At 43.9% G+C, this 16,642-nt stretch overlaps 1 protein-coding gene across 1 annotated transcript; it reads right to left on the bottom strand.

The window, feature by feature from the left end:
- Window positions 1-1,416: 1,416 nt before the first annotated feature.
- On the bottom strand, window positions 1,417-15,530 carry LOC114469770 (nucleus accumbens-associated protein 2-like). Its single transcript, XM_028457572.1, has 8 exons — window positions 15,360-15,530; window positions 14,087-14,605; window positions 10,438-10,556; window positions 9,995-10,227; window positions 9,704-9,880; window positions 2,481-2,586; window positions 2,172-2,269; window positions 1,417-2,082 (listed from the first exon to the last, which is right to left on the bottom strand). The coding sequence occupies exons 2-8, from the start codon at window positions 14,516-14,518 to the stop codon at window positions 1,697-1,699; spliced, it is 1,551 nt and encodes a 516-aa protein (XP_028313373.1). The 5' UTR covers window positions 14,519-14,605; window positions 15,360-15,530; the 3' UTR covers window positions 1,417-1,696.
- Window positions 15,531-16,642: the final 1,112 nt, after the last annotated feature.

Genomic DNA, 16,642 nt, shown 5'->3' with positions numbered 1-16,642 from the left:
GTCCTGTCCTGTTAAATTCATCACTGCAGAGCACGAACCTCTCAGTTGCTACAAAACCTTACAGTTTCACTACAGTTAAACTACTGTTTTTGGGAAACCTTAAACAAACCTTAAACATGTGAGCAATGTAGCCAGAGCTAAAGAATTAATCATTAATTAGGCCTATTATTAGCTCTAATAGATGCTGTATTCTAACCCATCAATTACTGCAGAAGGTCTGTTTTTTTCTGTGTAACATTGATGGTTCTGTCCGTCCTGTCGGTGTTTATATCACGATAGCTATAACAACCTGCCAACAATATTGGCGGTGGCTATCCGTACGGTTGCCGTATCAATATATTGATCCCCTATTTGACCAGTTTAGGTCACGTGATATGTCAGCCATTGGTCAGTTTAGGTCACGTGATAAGTCAGTCATTGGTCAGTTTAGGGTGTGTGACTAAGACTAAACCAAACCCTAACCCTAAAAAATGTTGCGATATTGGGTTATAACCTAACCCTAAACCTAACTCTAACCCTAAGATGCTACGTACTTGTACTTCGGTAACCGTACCAATAGCACCGAGAGTTGTCCGTACGGCAACCGTACAAATAGACACTTTCAACAATATATCATCCATTGCATGTCCATGCACCGCTGCCTCCACCAGCACCGTTCCAAGGTGGCGGCGCTGTAGACGCGTCCCTCCAGTCGATGCATCGTCTACGTATATTATGTCTATGGGGACGAGTTTTAACAGCAGAAAAATATAGGAAAACCTATGAGAGCCCATTCCTGACAGTAAAATAATAATAAAATCTTAAGTCATAATTATGAGATGCTAAGTCATAAATATGACTTGGATGTTTATTATTATTTAGCTTTTCCTAGTTTATTTTTTTTACTGGCGGCAATAGGCTTCCATAGAAAACAGAAGCCAAATAAAATGCATTTTTAAAAAAAAGGCAAAAGGAAAAATAAGAATAAAAGAACTAAAGAGTAAATGAAATAAGAAAAAAACCAAAATATCCTCTGTTTTCCCTTCAATCCTTTTTTCTTCCTTATTTATTCTTCCTTTTTGGTTTTCCTTGCTTTATTCTATTCCCTTGTTCACTCTTCACCTTAAATATTTTCTTCCTTATATTAATTTCCTCTCCTTTACTTTCAACTTCATTCTTGTCCTATATTTTGTTTAATTGTGTTTCCTCCCCTTTCTTTCTCTTTCTTCCTTTCCAATTTTCATTTTTCTTTACATTTCCCTTTTTGAGCTTCCTTTCTCATCTTAATTTCTTCTTCCTCTTTCCTTGCCTTCCCTCCCTGAGTTGTGCTAGTTGATTCACAGAGAGTGGTCCCTGTTAATCCCAGTCTATCCAGTGTGATCAGTGAGCAGTCAGAGTGGTGCTTGGTAAGAACCTTTATTTCTGTTATCAGTGGGAGTATAATGGTGGTTCCTGTGAGCAGGCAGCTGTCATCATGCAGACAGATGGACAGGTGAGAGGTAGACGCACAGGTGAGGAAGGTAGCTTGTGTCGTATTTACATGTCGATACACAGCAACACCGCCGCAGCTCTGTGACCATAATGAGCGCTCGTGGTCAGTTTAACGTCTGAGTAGAGTTGTTGAATAATTACCACTTTATTAACGTAATGTGGCTCTTCGTTGGTGTCAACATGAATAAACATCACCACTGGTGGTGTTGCTGTGTTGGTGCAAAACTTATTGGCTGTCTTCTGGAGCCTCCGCCCCTCTCTCGCTTGAGTCAGCCAGTCGTGCGTGAGGAGGGGCGGGCTCTGCAGGCTGGGGGGAGGAGTTAGAGGAAGAGAGGTTAGAGTCGGTCTGCAGAAGACCCGCCTCCAGCCCGAAGTAGGAGGAGCCGAGCTGCCGCAGGTCCAATTCCACGCCGACAGGGGGCGCTGTGGTCTCGGATCCAACTCTCTTGGCCTTGCGAGGGTGGGGGGCGGAGCCTGGGAGGCTGTCGGGGAGCAGCGATTGGATCTTTGGGAGCCAACGTTTCCGCACTCTGCGTGCATTGGTGCACATGTCGGCTGCAATGACGTTCATCTCGCTTTCCTTAAAGCTCGGAGCAAAGTTCTGACAGTACACTGTAGAGAAAGAGAGATGTTAGAGAGTGTGTGTGTGTGTGTGTGTGTGTGTGTGTGTGTGTGTGTGTGTGCGTGCGTGCGCGTCTTACATTTTACGGTGTTCAACACTCGGTTGTCCAGCGGCTTTCGGCTCGGATCATTGGTTGAGGAGCGGATCCCCGTCCCACAGCTATTGGCCAGTGTGTTTCTATGGAAACCACAACAACCCAATCAGCTCCAACACCAGCACTAAGCCCCGCCTTCTTTTGTGAGTGGCTTGATGATGATCACAAACTGACTAGTAGTGTTTAATTAGATAACGTATCAGAAGTGACAGAATAACTATTATCTTATGATGTCACAAAGCCTACAAAAAACAATTGATGATGTCATGATCAGCTGACTGAGACTGCTCCCACCTGTCGAAGAACGTGGCCAGTAGCCGCCTGAGCAACACCTTATGTTTCACTCCAGCACAGAGGTGACAGTTCATGAGCTGCCCTCGAGTCATCAGCACACCTGAACCTACACACGCACACACACACACACACACACACACACACACACACACACACACACACACACACACACACACACACACACACACACACACACACACACACACACAAGTCAGCGCTGGCCTCTCATCCTGTCAGCAACAAACCAGTGTTAATTTTGGCACCAAATTTTGATTTTGTTTTAGTTGTAGTCTTTAGACTAAATTACATTTTAGTTTTAGTCAAAGTATAGTCACAAGGACTATTTCAAAGGTAGTCTAGTTTCAGTCAACTAAATCAGGGGTTCTCAACCTTGGGGTCAGGACCCATTTGGAGTGGCAAGACACTGGGAGGGGGTCGCCAGATGCCTTCAAGAAAAAACGATTTTCTGAAGAATTTGAGGCCATCTTTGCCCTTTTGACCCCTTTTCTGCTACTACATCAAACTTGCCACATCTTATCCTATTTTAATCACTTTTTCTTGCCATATTTTTGCTCCTTTTAATGCAATTTTGCTACATTACTCACAAATCTGCAACTTTTATGCACATTTCTTCCACTTTCAAGAATTTTTCAGCACTTATATTCCTTTCCACCACTGTTCCCACCCAATGTCACATACTGTATGTTGAACCCATTATTGTCACCTTTAACTTATTTTAACCATATTTCATGCTTATTTTTGCATATTTAACCACATTCACAATTTGTCATGCCCATTATTTTCCGGTTTAAACTAATTGCTCCTACATTTTGAAGCTAATATTGACATTTTGAACCCTTTTTCTGTCAGTTTTTGGCCACTCTAATTTGCAACCTTTAACCAATTTCTATGGTTTTTAAAATCAGATTTCTGGAACTTTTATTTTGGGGGTCGCGGCCTGAAAAGGTTGAGAACCCTGAACTAAATGACAAGATTTTAGTCGACAAAATTTGTTAGAGATATTGTCGACTGAAATATACAGGAGATTAGTTTATGCATTTTTCAAAGATTCAATCAGTATTGGATAACCTGATATTGGATGTTGTTAATGTTTGTAAACGCATACAGAAAGAATTGATGTGATCGATCGATTAAGTTCTGAATGGATTTCATGTCACGTGATGAAATTACAATCTTGTTTTTATAAGTCGATCAAAATGTCAATACATTTTAAATAAAGTTTTTGTTTACATGTGTTTTAAAATTAGTCATTGTCTATTTATTGTCTCTTACAAAAATGTAGTCGACAAAAACTATGACAAAAAGGTTTTAGTTTTGACACTGCAAACTACTGTACATGTACTCGCCCAAAGCTTCCATTGTCTGATGATGTCACACACAGGCCCTCATTTATCAATCTTGCGTGAAAACGAGTGCAAATCTGAGTGAACATTGTGTTGTGTGACAGGACCAAAGTGGGACTTATGAAACATTCGTATCTGACCAATCCCAGCTGCAAATGATCGGGTGTTGATAAATGCAGTGGCTGAATTTGATCGTTAATAACATGTTATGCCCTTAAATATTCCTGGTTCGGAGGCCCAGGTCAAACAAACATTGGCAAAGAAATAAACATTTCCGAGATGAAAATCAGCGTCTTCAAAGCTGAGGTGAAGAAAAACAAGGATGTGCTTTTCGGTAGTGTGAAAACTGGAATTTAAGCTTATTTCAAACGCTGTGTGGAAGAGAATAATGGGGGCGGCGAACAGCGTTTCCGTATTGGAACGGACTCGGGCTCAGGTTTGAATAAAATTCTCAAAAACAAATTTAACAAATGCCTAATGATGGTTTAAATAAAAATGTACTCATCCACAGCCTAAAAGTGTAAATTCCTGCTATTTGATCAAAACAATTCTTTACATTTGGGCAAAAAAAGTGGAGGAGTTCGGCTGGCGAGCGCAGGCCTGTGCATCCTGTGTCTCCCCCTCCCCCATACGCGCTGTGTAGCGACCAAACCTCATATGGGTTGAGATCCTGGAGAGACTCACAGAAATATGTTGTTTATAGGCCTCAGTTGTCCGCATGCTGGAAGCAATAAATAACAAATGAAAAGAAATGAACAAATCCTTTAAAGAGCCTCAGGAGAGGCTGAGCTGACACTGGTTCCGCTTTGGCTCCTCACGTTGCGCTGATACGCCAGACATTGCTCCATTCACCAATGCAATGTTGTGCAAAACAGTTTAAAAAAAATGACACACACTTTCTCTGTATATACAGGTACATCTAAAAACATTTGAATATTATGAAAAAGTTCAATATTTTTTGTCACTCTTCAGAAAATCAAGCCCATATGATATAGGCTAATGACACTTGTGAAAAATTTCAAGCCTTTATTTCTTGAAATTTTGATGATTATGGCATAGAGACAATGAAAATCCAAAATTAAGTTTTTCAGAAAATTAGAATATTACATAAGGTCAATAAAAAAACAAACATTTTATTCAAAAATGTAAGGCTTCTAAAAAGTATGCTCATTTCTATGCACTCAATACTTGGTTGGGCCTCCTTTTGCATGAATTACTGCATCAATGCAGCGTGGCATGGAGGCGATCAAACTGTGGCACTGCTCAGGCCTGATGGAAGCCCTGGTTGATGCTGATTTAATTTTCCAGCAGGGTTTGGCACCTGCCCACACTGCCAAAGGTACCAAAAGCTGGTTTAATCACTATGGTGTTACTGTGCTTGATTGGCCAGTAAACTGGCCTGACCTGAACCCCATAGAGATTCTATGGAGTATTGTCAAGAGGAAGGTGAGAGACACCAGACCCAACAATGCAGATTACCTTTTTTTTTTTTTTTTTTTTTTACTTGTCTGCACATGCTGTCAAAGGTCAACACTACAAGAAGTGTAATCTTTTTTAGACAACAATGCATTTTATTTTTTATTTTTTTGTTAATGCAATTAAATAAATTGCATTATTTTATTGCATAATTGTGACCAACACCAGCCCTCCCTAAGGAAGGGTAAGAAACACTTTATTAAAGGGAGAATATAAAAAGAGAGGGCAGTGTTACACCTAGTTGAGTGGGTGGGGGGAAGGTGGAGGGGGGAGAGAGCAGGGTGGAGCGATTCAAGGAAGAGAAATGGAAGGGTGGGGAAGAGTTTATTACTGTAAAGTGAGATGTGAAGTTGTAGGCGTGAGGCTTAACTATAATGGTGGTGGCTGTGGGCAGAGGGAAGGAGTGAGTGGTAATACCTAAAACAGGTATTTGGGATCAACGTGTCTAAAGTTAAGCCCACTATAAGTTTTATCCCACAGTCCAAGGCATGCTTGTGCATCATAGCCCGATGTATGTGCAAGAAACTGCCACTGTAAACCCAAGTGCTGCCCCGGACTCTAGGACGAAGCCAGAATATCAGAAAGAGCGGGGGCCAGCGAGCCCAGGCAACCCCCCCGGCCGAGCAGCCCCCGAGACACCCCTAAGACACCAAGCCGAGAGGCAGCCACCGCCCCCACATACACACCCAAAAAAGCACCTAGAAGCCAAGGAGCCAGCGCACTCCGCCACCGCCCCAAACCCCCAACCCCAAGGCCCCCACTGACATCCATTTTTTGACACCACCAGCGCGATGCGCCTCAGTTATTGCTAAAGTTCGCCCGCCGCCCCACCCACCCCCAGGGGCCCAGCAAGACTGCCACACCGGCATGCGGCATGAGCAAACCAGAGGCGGTACTTTGGGGACCGCCCAAGCAGGGGCCACCCCACGCCGCACCCACTGGTATGCAAGAGCGCGGCCTGCACCACCCACCCCGGAAGACCCCTGCCAGTACCAGCCAAGCCAGCCGGCCAAGCCCGCCGGCCCCCAAGAGCACCCCTCCGGGACCGGGAACCCCCAAGGGTGAGACCCCGGGCGAAGCCCCCCGGGGAGCACCCCCCCCAACCCAGCCCATGAACCGGCACAGCCCCAGACGACGCAAGGACAGCAGCCCAGGCCCCGCCGCCCACCGGACAGCGCAAGCCACAAGGCAATGCCACCCACCGGCACGCGAGCGACCGGCGGCCACCACCGCAGGAAGGAGACACCCCAACGGCACCCACCCTAAGGGCGCCCAGGACCCACCCACCGATCCACAGATAGCAGGACAGACCTACCAGGCAGCCGACGGCAACCTCAACCACCGAACAGCTAGCGCTGCCCCCCAGCAAACAGCATCATCTCGAAGTGCCAAGCAACCCCGCCCCAACCCCGATACAGACGCCAGCACCCCCAGTGCGCCCACCCCCCACACCGGCGAGACGGCCGCCCCGGGCCCGCACACACCGAGGACAGCCACCAAGGCGACCAGGAGACGAGACATGGACCAAGCCACACCCATATGGAAGAGGCACCCCACTCCCCGCCGGGCCGACACTGCCCGGAGAGACCCCGCGAAGAGAGCCCCCGGCCGCACCCCCCACGTCCCCCGAGACCCACCGCTCCACCATGCCCGATCGCATCATCCTGATGTATTTGCATTCTACACGGTGGCCCAGCCATCAACAGAGGGACCAGGCCCCCACCTGACAGGCCCAAATACGTGGTCCTACCCACCTTTCTGTTATGGTGCCTCTCCATTCCTCAATGGAGAGGCACTTCCCTATCCCCTGCGTGAATGTGTGTGTTTAGTGAATGTATGAGGTGCAACCTTTGTGTATATAAGTGTATGTGGTGCAAATAGACCAAGGGCACCGCGCTAGCGACATCCATGGCAACGGTGCGCTCAAGGGAACAAAGCCGAAGCGCCCAGACAGGCAGGCGGAGTGACCCACAGCAGCACCCCACCACCCAGCGACCCAGGATGTAGGCGCCGCCTACATCCTGGGTCGCCAACAATGCAGATGACCTGAAGGCTGCAATAAAAGCAACCAGGGCTTCCATTAGGCCTGAGCAGTGCCACAGGTTGATCGCCTCCATGCCACGCTGCATTGATGCAGTAATTCATGCAAAAGGAGGCCCAACCAAGTATTGAGTGCATAAAAATTAACATATCTTTCAGAAGCCTTACATTTTTCTTTGAAATATTCTTTTTTATTGACCTTATGTAATATTCAAATTTTCTGAGACACTGAATTTTGAATTTTCATTATCTCATAATCATCAAAATTTCAAGAAATAAAGGCTTAGAATATTTCACTCTATGTGTCATGTGTCATGAAAAAATATTGAACATTTTCATGATATTCTAATTTTTTTAGATGTACCTGTATACAACAGCATTCCCACGCTGGTCCAACACAGAGGAGACGCAGCGCTCTTGTTATCCCGCTGTGTGTTGCACACTGCTGGCTGAACCTATGAGCTCCTGTCCGGTAGCAGAGTTTGTCAGTGCGTTTATTGAAGGAAAACCAGAAAGTGCGGGTACCAGTAATAACGTGGACATTTTAAAATGTATTTTATTTTGTTTTAATAATCTGTTTTTATCTGTTCTGAATGTGTCTGCTTATGCTTGATTGACAGCTGAAGCTTGTTTAATACTTTATTTTTAGACTCAGTCAGATTTTGCTGTGCTGCAGCACAAATCCACATACTCAGGTTTGTGTACACAAGGTGAGATCTAATCTGACGTGAGATCTAATCGAAGCGTACGCTCACGTCACAATTAATAAATACCGAAGCCAGCGAGAATTGGGTCGAACACACGTCATATGCTCAGATCTGAACGTATGAACGACTGATAAATGAGGGCCACAGTGAGGACAATGGTCAATTATTGATGATGTCATACGTTGTTGTTGTTCTTGGTTAATGGCATGTTGCAACCAACCTGAATAGGTGCAGATCACCACCTACTGTACTGGATTGTTCCCTCTACCTCAGGTAAAAAAAAAAAAAAAAAAAAAAAAGCTACGTAGGATGTCCCGATCTGATATTGATATCGGTCCGATATCAGCCAGAAAAAGAATATCGAATTTTATCGGACTGCATTTAAAATCTCCGATATATATTATATTTATTCAATTGTAGAATACTGTAGATATTATTTTAAAGGTTAAATTGTATGTAACCAATTGGTTAAAAGTAATGGGTCAGTTTTTGTCATACTTAATTACCTACTGTTGCTGACTATTGTTCTCTGTTTGAGTAACATCACTTTTCTAACATTCCACACTACAAAATAAGTAATAAATGTATGTATGATTTGTGCTGATATTTTATCGGATCGATATCGATTCGACCAATAACCGAGGCTGCAATATTGGTATCGCATCAGAAGCGAAAAAGCTGAATCGGGACATCCCTAGTATTAGTGGTGGTACGCTAAGTACCACCACTAGTATGCTAAAATCTTGGGACAGTCCATCGTTATTGCAAAACCTCAATATTTAAAAAAGACACTGTTAACTTCAAGAAGTGCAACAGAGCCTTGAGGCATTCTCTCATTTCCTCCCCTCTACCAAGAATCCCTTCTGGGCTCCATGGTGGCTGTAGTTTATATGTTCTGTTTTTTAATGCCTTTATTTCCCTTTCATACTTACTGCAATTCATGATAGCATGCTCAGCATTTTCACTGACCTTGCATACATCACATAAATCTGTCTGACTTTTACCCAAAAGTTGAGGGTTGAGTTCAATCTTGAAATAATTACCTCATCTCTTCTGCATGTTCCTTTGTAGACTTTCATATTAACAGACTTCTGCATGTTATGGTACTGTAGGTACTGTTAGGGTCTCCCACTTCTTCCACCATTAACTTCTTCCTGTTTCTCTTATCATTGACTTAGCTTCACCTTTCCCAAATGTGACTTGTAAAACATTGCTGTTTCATAGTTTCAGTGCTCTTTTGGCGGTTGCGTCCGCTTTTTACTGCATGGCCTGGTACCCAACAAAATTGTACATCAACTCCCACTCCCTATATCCTCATCAGTGTCATTAGTATCTCACTCTTTAGATCCTCTCTATTCATTACTTTTGAGTTCAGACTTATAACAGCTGCTGCCAAATCTGAGCAAATAACTACTCACTCTGGTCTCACCTCAGCTTCTATCATATACAAAGGATTTGGTGGATCTCCTATCAAGGATATCCCGAGGTCATATGTTTCCTTTACTAAATGAATGGTGACGCCATGAACTGACGACATCACACAGTGTTTGATGTCACATACGTCATACTCTGTCCGATGATAATGTTACACTCAGGTGAGTCTGCATCCATCTCCATGAAAACAGACAACACCCACCTGCCACCAGCTCCACCTTCTCTCCCGGGTCACCCTCGGCGTACAGCGACGGGTGGCAGCGGTAACCAATCTGACTGATTAGACTGGCGGGCAGCGCCATGTTGTCCCGACCAACCAGCACGCAGGGTCGGCGCTCATTAGCCAATGGCAGCGGGACCATCTCCATCTTTTCTGGGACTGAACCAATCAGAAACATTTTATTATTAATATGATCAATGGATTAATAGTGATTTATTAATGGCTCTCAGTCTGCTGACGTATGATGGGCGGGGCTAAAATAGTTCTACTCACTATAGTGGGTCCCTGTGGGTCCATAGAGGTGTTGGTAGAGTGCGGGAGGGACAGCACTGTAGTACTCCTCCTCCAGCTCCTCCTCTGTGTGGGGGAGGGAGGTGGGGGACTCAGTGGGAGGACTGGAGCCTGCCGGACTGGTAGAGCGCCCCCCGCCTGTCAGCAGGAAGGTTTGCAGCCCCCCGCCAGTGCTCAGGTAACACAGAGCACTGCTGCGAGGTGGCAGGTCGGCTCTGAGGGGACACACGGTGTCAGAGGTCAACTCCCTGTTCTCTATCACAGCTGTATCTGTTGTGTCAATGACCCCTCTGTGTGTGTGTGTGTGTGTGTGTGTGTGTGTGTGTGTGTGTGTGTGTGTGTGTGTGTGTGTGTGTAAGTGAGAAAGCACATGAAAGTGAGAAAGTGAAGTTCATCAGGATCTGACCATTAACCTGTGACCTCACCTCTCCTCTGGGGGCGTGTCCGCTCGCTCCTGTTTGATTCGTCCAACTAGCAGCTGATCGTCGTCCTGCTGAGGAGCCGTTTGGGCGTCGAAGCCCCCAAGCTCATCTGTTGAGGTGGTCTGTGTAAGGATATCATCGAATAAACCCCAGAAGAAGAATGACATCACTACAACACACATTGGCCATGTTGTAAATATCATCCTAACATACTACTCATACTAACTGTGACTCTACATGAGTATGTAGCACGTTCACATTAGATAGTATGAAAAGATTGAGTAGGTGAGGTGAGAAATACCTGGATGTGTACTATATGGGGACATGCACGGTGGGCACACTAGTCATAGTCACATACTAACGTATTATACACTGCACACTCAATGAGTATATATTGTCTACTATCTACCATAAGTATGATTAGGTAAAGTATGAAGTATACTTACAAGTTTCCCAAGATGCATTTGGAACCTACAAGGACAAAAACCTGAAGCACACTGAGGCTAAATATCTCCAGTGATTCTCCACCTTTGAAAGTTCTGAAAGAATTTTAAGTGAGAAAGTGGCCAAGTACAATATCAACATGTGCTCATTTTATCCATAAAACTCACATATACACATTTCACACATTTTCAGAGACCCTCCATTGTGCTACTGACTAAACTTCAACTTGTTAACTTCAAAACAAAAGTCCTATTTACAAGATTAAATGGGGCTCAAGAGTTTAAAAAATAATGAAAGGCAAAAGATGCCATTATTTTGAAAAGAGGATGTTTGATTTTGAGCTTGAAGCTGGTCTCAGGACCATTTTACATTTTGCTTGCAATGCATCATGGGGTGGTTGCGTATGACTAGTGTGCTCACCATGCACACTTAAAAAATGTCCCCATATAGTATACATCCAGGTATTTCTCACCTACTCAATATTTTTATACAACCTAATGTGAACGCACAACATACTTATATAGACGTCACACTTAGTATGAGTGGTTAGGATGACATTTACAACACTAGTCATTGCGGCTTCAACCTATAAGGAAAACATCCCCTGTTCAAAATAAAAGCATCTTTTCTTGTTTTTCATTAGTTTTTTTTAAACTGTTTTGTAAATAGAGCTCTTGTTTTGAAGTTAAAAGGAAGTTTTGTCAGTAGCACAATGGAGGGTCTCTGAAATTGTGTGAATGAAATGTGCATACATGAGTGTTATGGATCAAATGAGCACAAACTGATATTCTACTTGGTCACTTTCTCACTTAAAATGCATTCAGAACTTTCAAAGGTGGAGAATCAATGGATATAATAATATTAATAATCTGTGTAAAGCAAATTCAGCCATTTTCTTCTAAACACATTAAATAGGCCATAAATGTATTACTTAAAACAAGTAGAAAGCGATTCAACCATTTATAAATTAATTGTGAAGCTAGGATTAACAAACTCACTAATTTCTGTGTTCAAGATTTAACGGACGGGTCAGAAATCCTAGCCGCGTTTAGGGATCGACCGATATGGATTTTTTAGGGCCGATGCCGAAAGGTGAGGTAGCACGACACCAAGTAAAACATATTTAACAAATAATAAAAACAGAGGATGTAGAAAAAGAACAAGTAAAAAATAGGGAGATCTCATGAAATATTATGAAAGAGAACTGTTCGTATTTGTCCTGAAAATAGGTTTGATAAAAGTTGGTCTGATTGAAGATATATTTTATTAACAGGATTATTGAGTATAAAGATTTATAGTTAGAGTAATAAACACAAAAAAACCCCCGCCAAACCTCCAGCCAGCTGCTCGTTAAATACAACTGCGACAACTAGGGATGTAACGATTAATCATAAGGCAGTTAAAAATCGATTCATAGGTATCGCAGTACTTTTTTTTAACCAGCAGAGGGCGCTATCCAGAAGTGTAGGCGGCGGGCGGAGTCTGCTAATACTTTCTTTCTGGCTGCCTTCTACTCTTAAATATGTTAATAATTTAATGATTCATTACCCCTTTAGCACCGAAAGAATATCTGTAATATTACATGAATATCTGTAAAAGTCACGTTATTCTATTAGTTCTGTCTGCTAGCATAGCATCTCTTCTTCACTGCTAGATTAGCTGCATGCCAACCGACCACTGGGTTACCAGCGCCCTCTGCTGGTCCAAACAAATATCTGACGTAAATACAGGGCAATGACGTTTTTTTTTTTTTAAAGTCCAATTGTAAAGGCACAAAATACATTTTCAGTTGCACTTTTAAAAAGAAAAATAACTATTATGCAGTTTTGCATTGTTTATTATAGAACCAGAATTTAAAATAATAAGCTTCTTCATTTGTATTATTCCTTTATTTATTTAATTCAAGATTTATTTGTAGTTAAATTGCATTGTTCTGAATAGTTTATCAAGGGATTCTTTTGACAATTAAAAATAAAAATAAAATAGTACAGTATTTTCTAGTTTTTTCCCCCCCAAAAAAATAAAGGAATATTTTTCAATCATCATTTGTCTACAGTCTCATTTTGTAAAATAAATCGTGAGAGAATCGTATCGTGAACCCAGTATCGTGAATCGAATCGTATCGGGAGTTGAGTGAATCGTTACATCCCTAGCGACAACAACAGGGAACCATGGAACAACAGCTAAGTTCAACAGTTAAAAGATGCTTTGAAAGTTTAAAACTTGCCATTGAGGTTAAAAGCTTCCTTCACGCTCTGCTAGTGGGAGGAGGGGCTCTGCAATCTGCACTCTGCAGTCTGTCTCCAGCAACACGGATCAGCCTGTGGCCGTCGCTCTGTATATAAAGCGAATCGGCGAACACAGCAGCACACGTGAAACCAGCTAAAATTGGCTGATTAAATCGGCCGGCCGATGATTCAGTCGATCACTAGCCGCGTTATGTAACGGAGCCATCATTAGCATAAACCCGACCCTGCTGCTAAGGAAAAACTAAATTCTGCGGCCTCCAGCGGGCACAATTCGGCCCCTAGCCAAAAACAAACCACATATTGTGAGATGCACATATTCGGACTCCGGCGGAGCAGACCTTTGCACTGGGCCTCGTTTGGCCCGATCCGAGCACTTTTGGAAAACCAATGGGAGAAGTACAATCGACGCTGGAGCTGCTTTCACATTGCTCTCTCCCATAAACACAGTCCACAGTTCCAGCGCCTCTAAATGACACGCCCCCAGCGTTTCACAGCAGAGAGAAGTGCTCATTTTTTCATGATTTTGAGACCTCATTTTATGTACTAAGTAATTTTTTTCATCTTTCATATTTGGCTCAGTGGTCAATGACACGTTTCTGTAGTGTGACAAACTCATAACACAAATTTATTTCTGCTTTACATGGACTTTAAGCCTCAGTGTGCTTCAGATTTTTGTCCTTGTAGGTTGCAAATGCATCTTGGGAAACTTGTAAGTATACTTCAGTGGGAACGCTCATCATCCTATACTTAAAGTAGATAGTAGACAGTATATACTCATTAAGTTTGTAGTCCATATAGTGCGTTAGTGGGACATTTACAACACACATACATATAACCTGCAGGGAAAGCACATCAGAATTCTGACCAATCACAGATCAGTTCTCACACGGCGAGAGAAACCAACATGAATTTCAGATCAATGAGCTGTGTTTGACCTTTGACCTGCGGCTCAGACTGACCTGTGAGTCGCAGCACAGCGGTGAGGAGGAGGAGGAGGCCTTCATCATCATCAGCTCCATACCCCTCTCCACAATGTTTTGGATCTGCAGGTACCCGGCCGTGTACATGAGCACCAGCTGCTCACTGGCGGCCATGCTGAGGCGGCCCGTGTAGCAGAAGGAGAGGATCTGCTGGAAGCAGGCGGGCGTCACCGAGGACGGCAGCTCCAACACGGGCTGGGCCGAGGAGGATGAGGACGAGTCGGAGCTAAACAGGTCTCTGAAGTAGAGTGAGGAAGCGGCGAGGACGGCGCGGTGAGCCTTAAAGAGCTGCCCCTGGACCAGCACTGACACGTCACAGTACTGACCCTTCAGCCTCTGCTGGTTCAGGCTGCTCAGCACGCTGCTGCCAAAGTCCAACACCTCCATCTGAACCAGGCCCTCACACATCATCACACAGCACGGGAAATGGGTAACAGCGCCACAGGCTGAGGAGCCATACCCAGGTCAGAGGTAAGGGGTCAGAGGTAGGTCAGTTAGCTGGAAAACAGGTTCATCAAAGAGAAATACCAGACATCAGCTGACATAACATCCAATCAGACACCATGAGATCAGACAAGGTCAGCTATGATGTCATCATGTGATATGACATCATTGGCTGTGACATCACAAATCAATTCGTACATGGATTTGAAAATTTATAATAACAAGGCAGCAGGGCTTGGTCATGTGACGAGTCAAAGATAAGAGCACCGAGAGCAGCAGGTGACCGACACGCTCACAACCTGCTGCTGCTCAGACACACAGCCACAGGTGTAGTGATGAAAGTGGTGACAGCAGCTGTTAGAGCCTGGGAAATAATGCAGCGCTGTTGGATCAGCAAAGAAATGGGAGTCTGACAGTGGTATCAACACATAAAATATGTAAACATATAAACAAACACATTAACACATAAACAAACAAATAAACATATTACAGACACAAAGAAATATATAAACAAACAAACAAACACAAAATAATCAAACATAACAAAAACAACAAACAATGGCAGTGGATCAAAGACCGTCGCATCATAGATCATACTCCAAACCTACAGACACAGACATATGTAGAAACACACCAACGGACAGACATAGGAATGTACAGACAGACATCCAGACATATGCAGACAGACTTCTACAGAAACAGACAGGTACAGACTGAGATGTGCAGACAGACTCACTAACATTTACAGACAAAAACAAACATATACAGACAGGCAGACATGTACAGACATGTACAGACAGCTCGTCACCTGCTCCTCTTCTCTTCCATGCAGCAGCAGCAGCTTCTTCTCTGCTCAGTCAGTGCATCGTCTGCTGGTTGGAGTCACCTGAGGACAGCGTGTGTGTGTGTGTGTGTGTGTGTGTGTGTGTGTGTGCGCGCGCGCGCACGCCCGCCTGCCCGCTCGTGCGTGCGTGCGCGCGCGCCATGACTGGCTAAACCATAAACGCACAGCGCCGCTGCATTGCAGTGCTGAGGCTGACTTGGCATGCTGAGAACATAACGTGCACCGACACACGCGCACTCGCGTCGCACGCGCTCATACAGTAGCAGCGTGTAATCTGCAGCCTCAGCCAATCAGGACAGCTCACTGTAGAGGACGGACAACTACAGACAGCTACAGACAAAACACACAGCTACAGACAGCGATAACATATGGAGATGAGGAAGTAATAAAACACAGCGATATTAAAGTTTGTTGCAACACGCCAGTTAACAAGAAAGAATCAGAAAAAGACATACAAAACATACAGACATTTACCGCTACAGACCAGACAGACGTTTGTGTATCAGAGCAGCAGTGAGTTAGACATACAGTTCATAGTATTCACAGCGCTTCTCTTTAACTACATTTCATCATGTTACAGCCTTATTCCAAAAGGGATTAAATTCACTTTTATCCTCAAAATTCTTCACATAATACCCCATAATGACAACTTAAAAACGTTTGTTTGAGATTTTTGGCAAATTTATTAAAAATAAAAAATTAAGAAATCACTTGTACATAAGTATTCACAGCCTTTAAGATCAAGCTGAAAACTGAGCTGAGGTGCATTTTGTTTCCACTGATCATCTTTGAGATGTTTCTACAGCCTAATTAGAGTCCACCTGTGGTAAATTCAGTTGATTGGACATGATTTGGAAAGGCACACACCAGTCTATATAAGGTCCCACAGTTAACAGTGTATGTCGGACCACAAAACAAGCATGAAGTCGAAGGAATTGTTTGTAGACCTCCCAGACAGGATTGTCTCAAGGCACAGGTCTGGGGAAGGGTATAGAACATTTTCTGCTGCTTTAAAGGTCCCAATGAGCACAGTGGCCTCCATCATCCGTAAATGGAAGAAGTTTGAAAACACCAGGACTCTTCCTAGAGCTGGCCGTCCCTCTAAACTGAGTGATTGGGGAAGAAGGGCTTTAGTGAGGGAGGTGACTAACAACGCGATGGTCACTCTGACAGAGCTCCAGGGTTCCTCTGTGGAGAGACGAGAACCTTCAAACAGGACGACCATCGCTGCAGCACTCCACCAATCA

The sequence above is a fragment of the Gouania willdenowi genome, chromosome 9 (genome assembly GCF_900634775.1).
Source record: "Gouania willdenowi chromosome 9, fGouWil2.1, whole genome shotgun sequence".
NCBI classification, from domain to species: domain Eukaryota; kingdom Metazoa; phylum Chordata; class Actinopteri; order Blenniiformes; family Gobiesocidae; genus Gouania; species Gouania willdenowi.
Note: the sequence above shows the minus strand (reverse complement) of the source record. Positions and strands in the feature narration are given on the sequence as shown.

Excerpts from the sequence above, each read along its gene's own strand:
- LOC114469770 (XM_028457572.1), bottom strand. The coding sequence starts at position 14,518 with ATGATGTGTGAGGGCCTGGTTCAGATGGAGGTGTTGGACTTTGGCAGC. Across the intron at positions 10,228-10,437 it reads GACACGCCCCCAGAGGAGAG|AGCCGACCTGCCACCTCGCA; the intron begins GTGAGGTCACAG and ends GTGTCCCCTCAG. Across the intron at positions 2,083-2,171 it reads AGTGTTGAACACCGTAAAAT|TGTACTGTCAGAACTTTGCT; the intron begins GTAAGACGCGCA and ends CTTTCTCTACAG.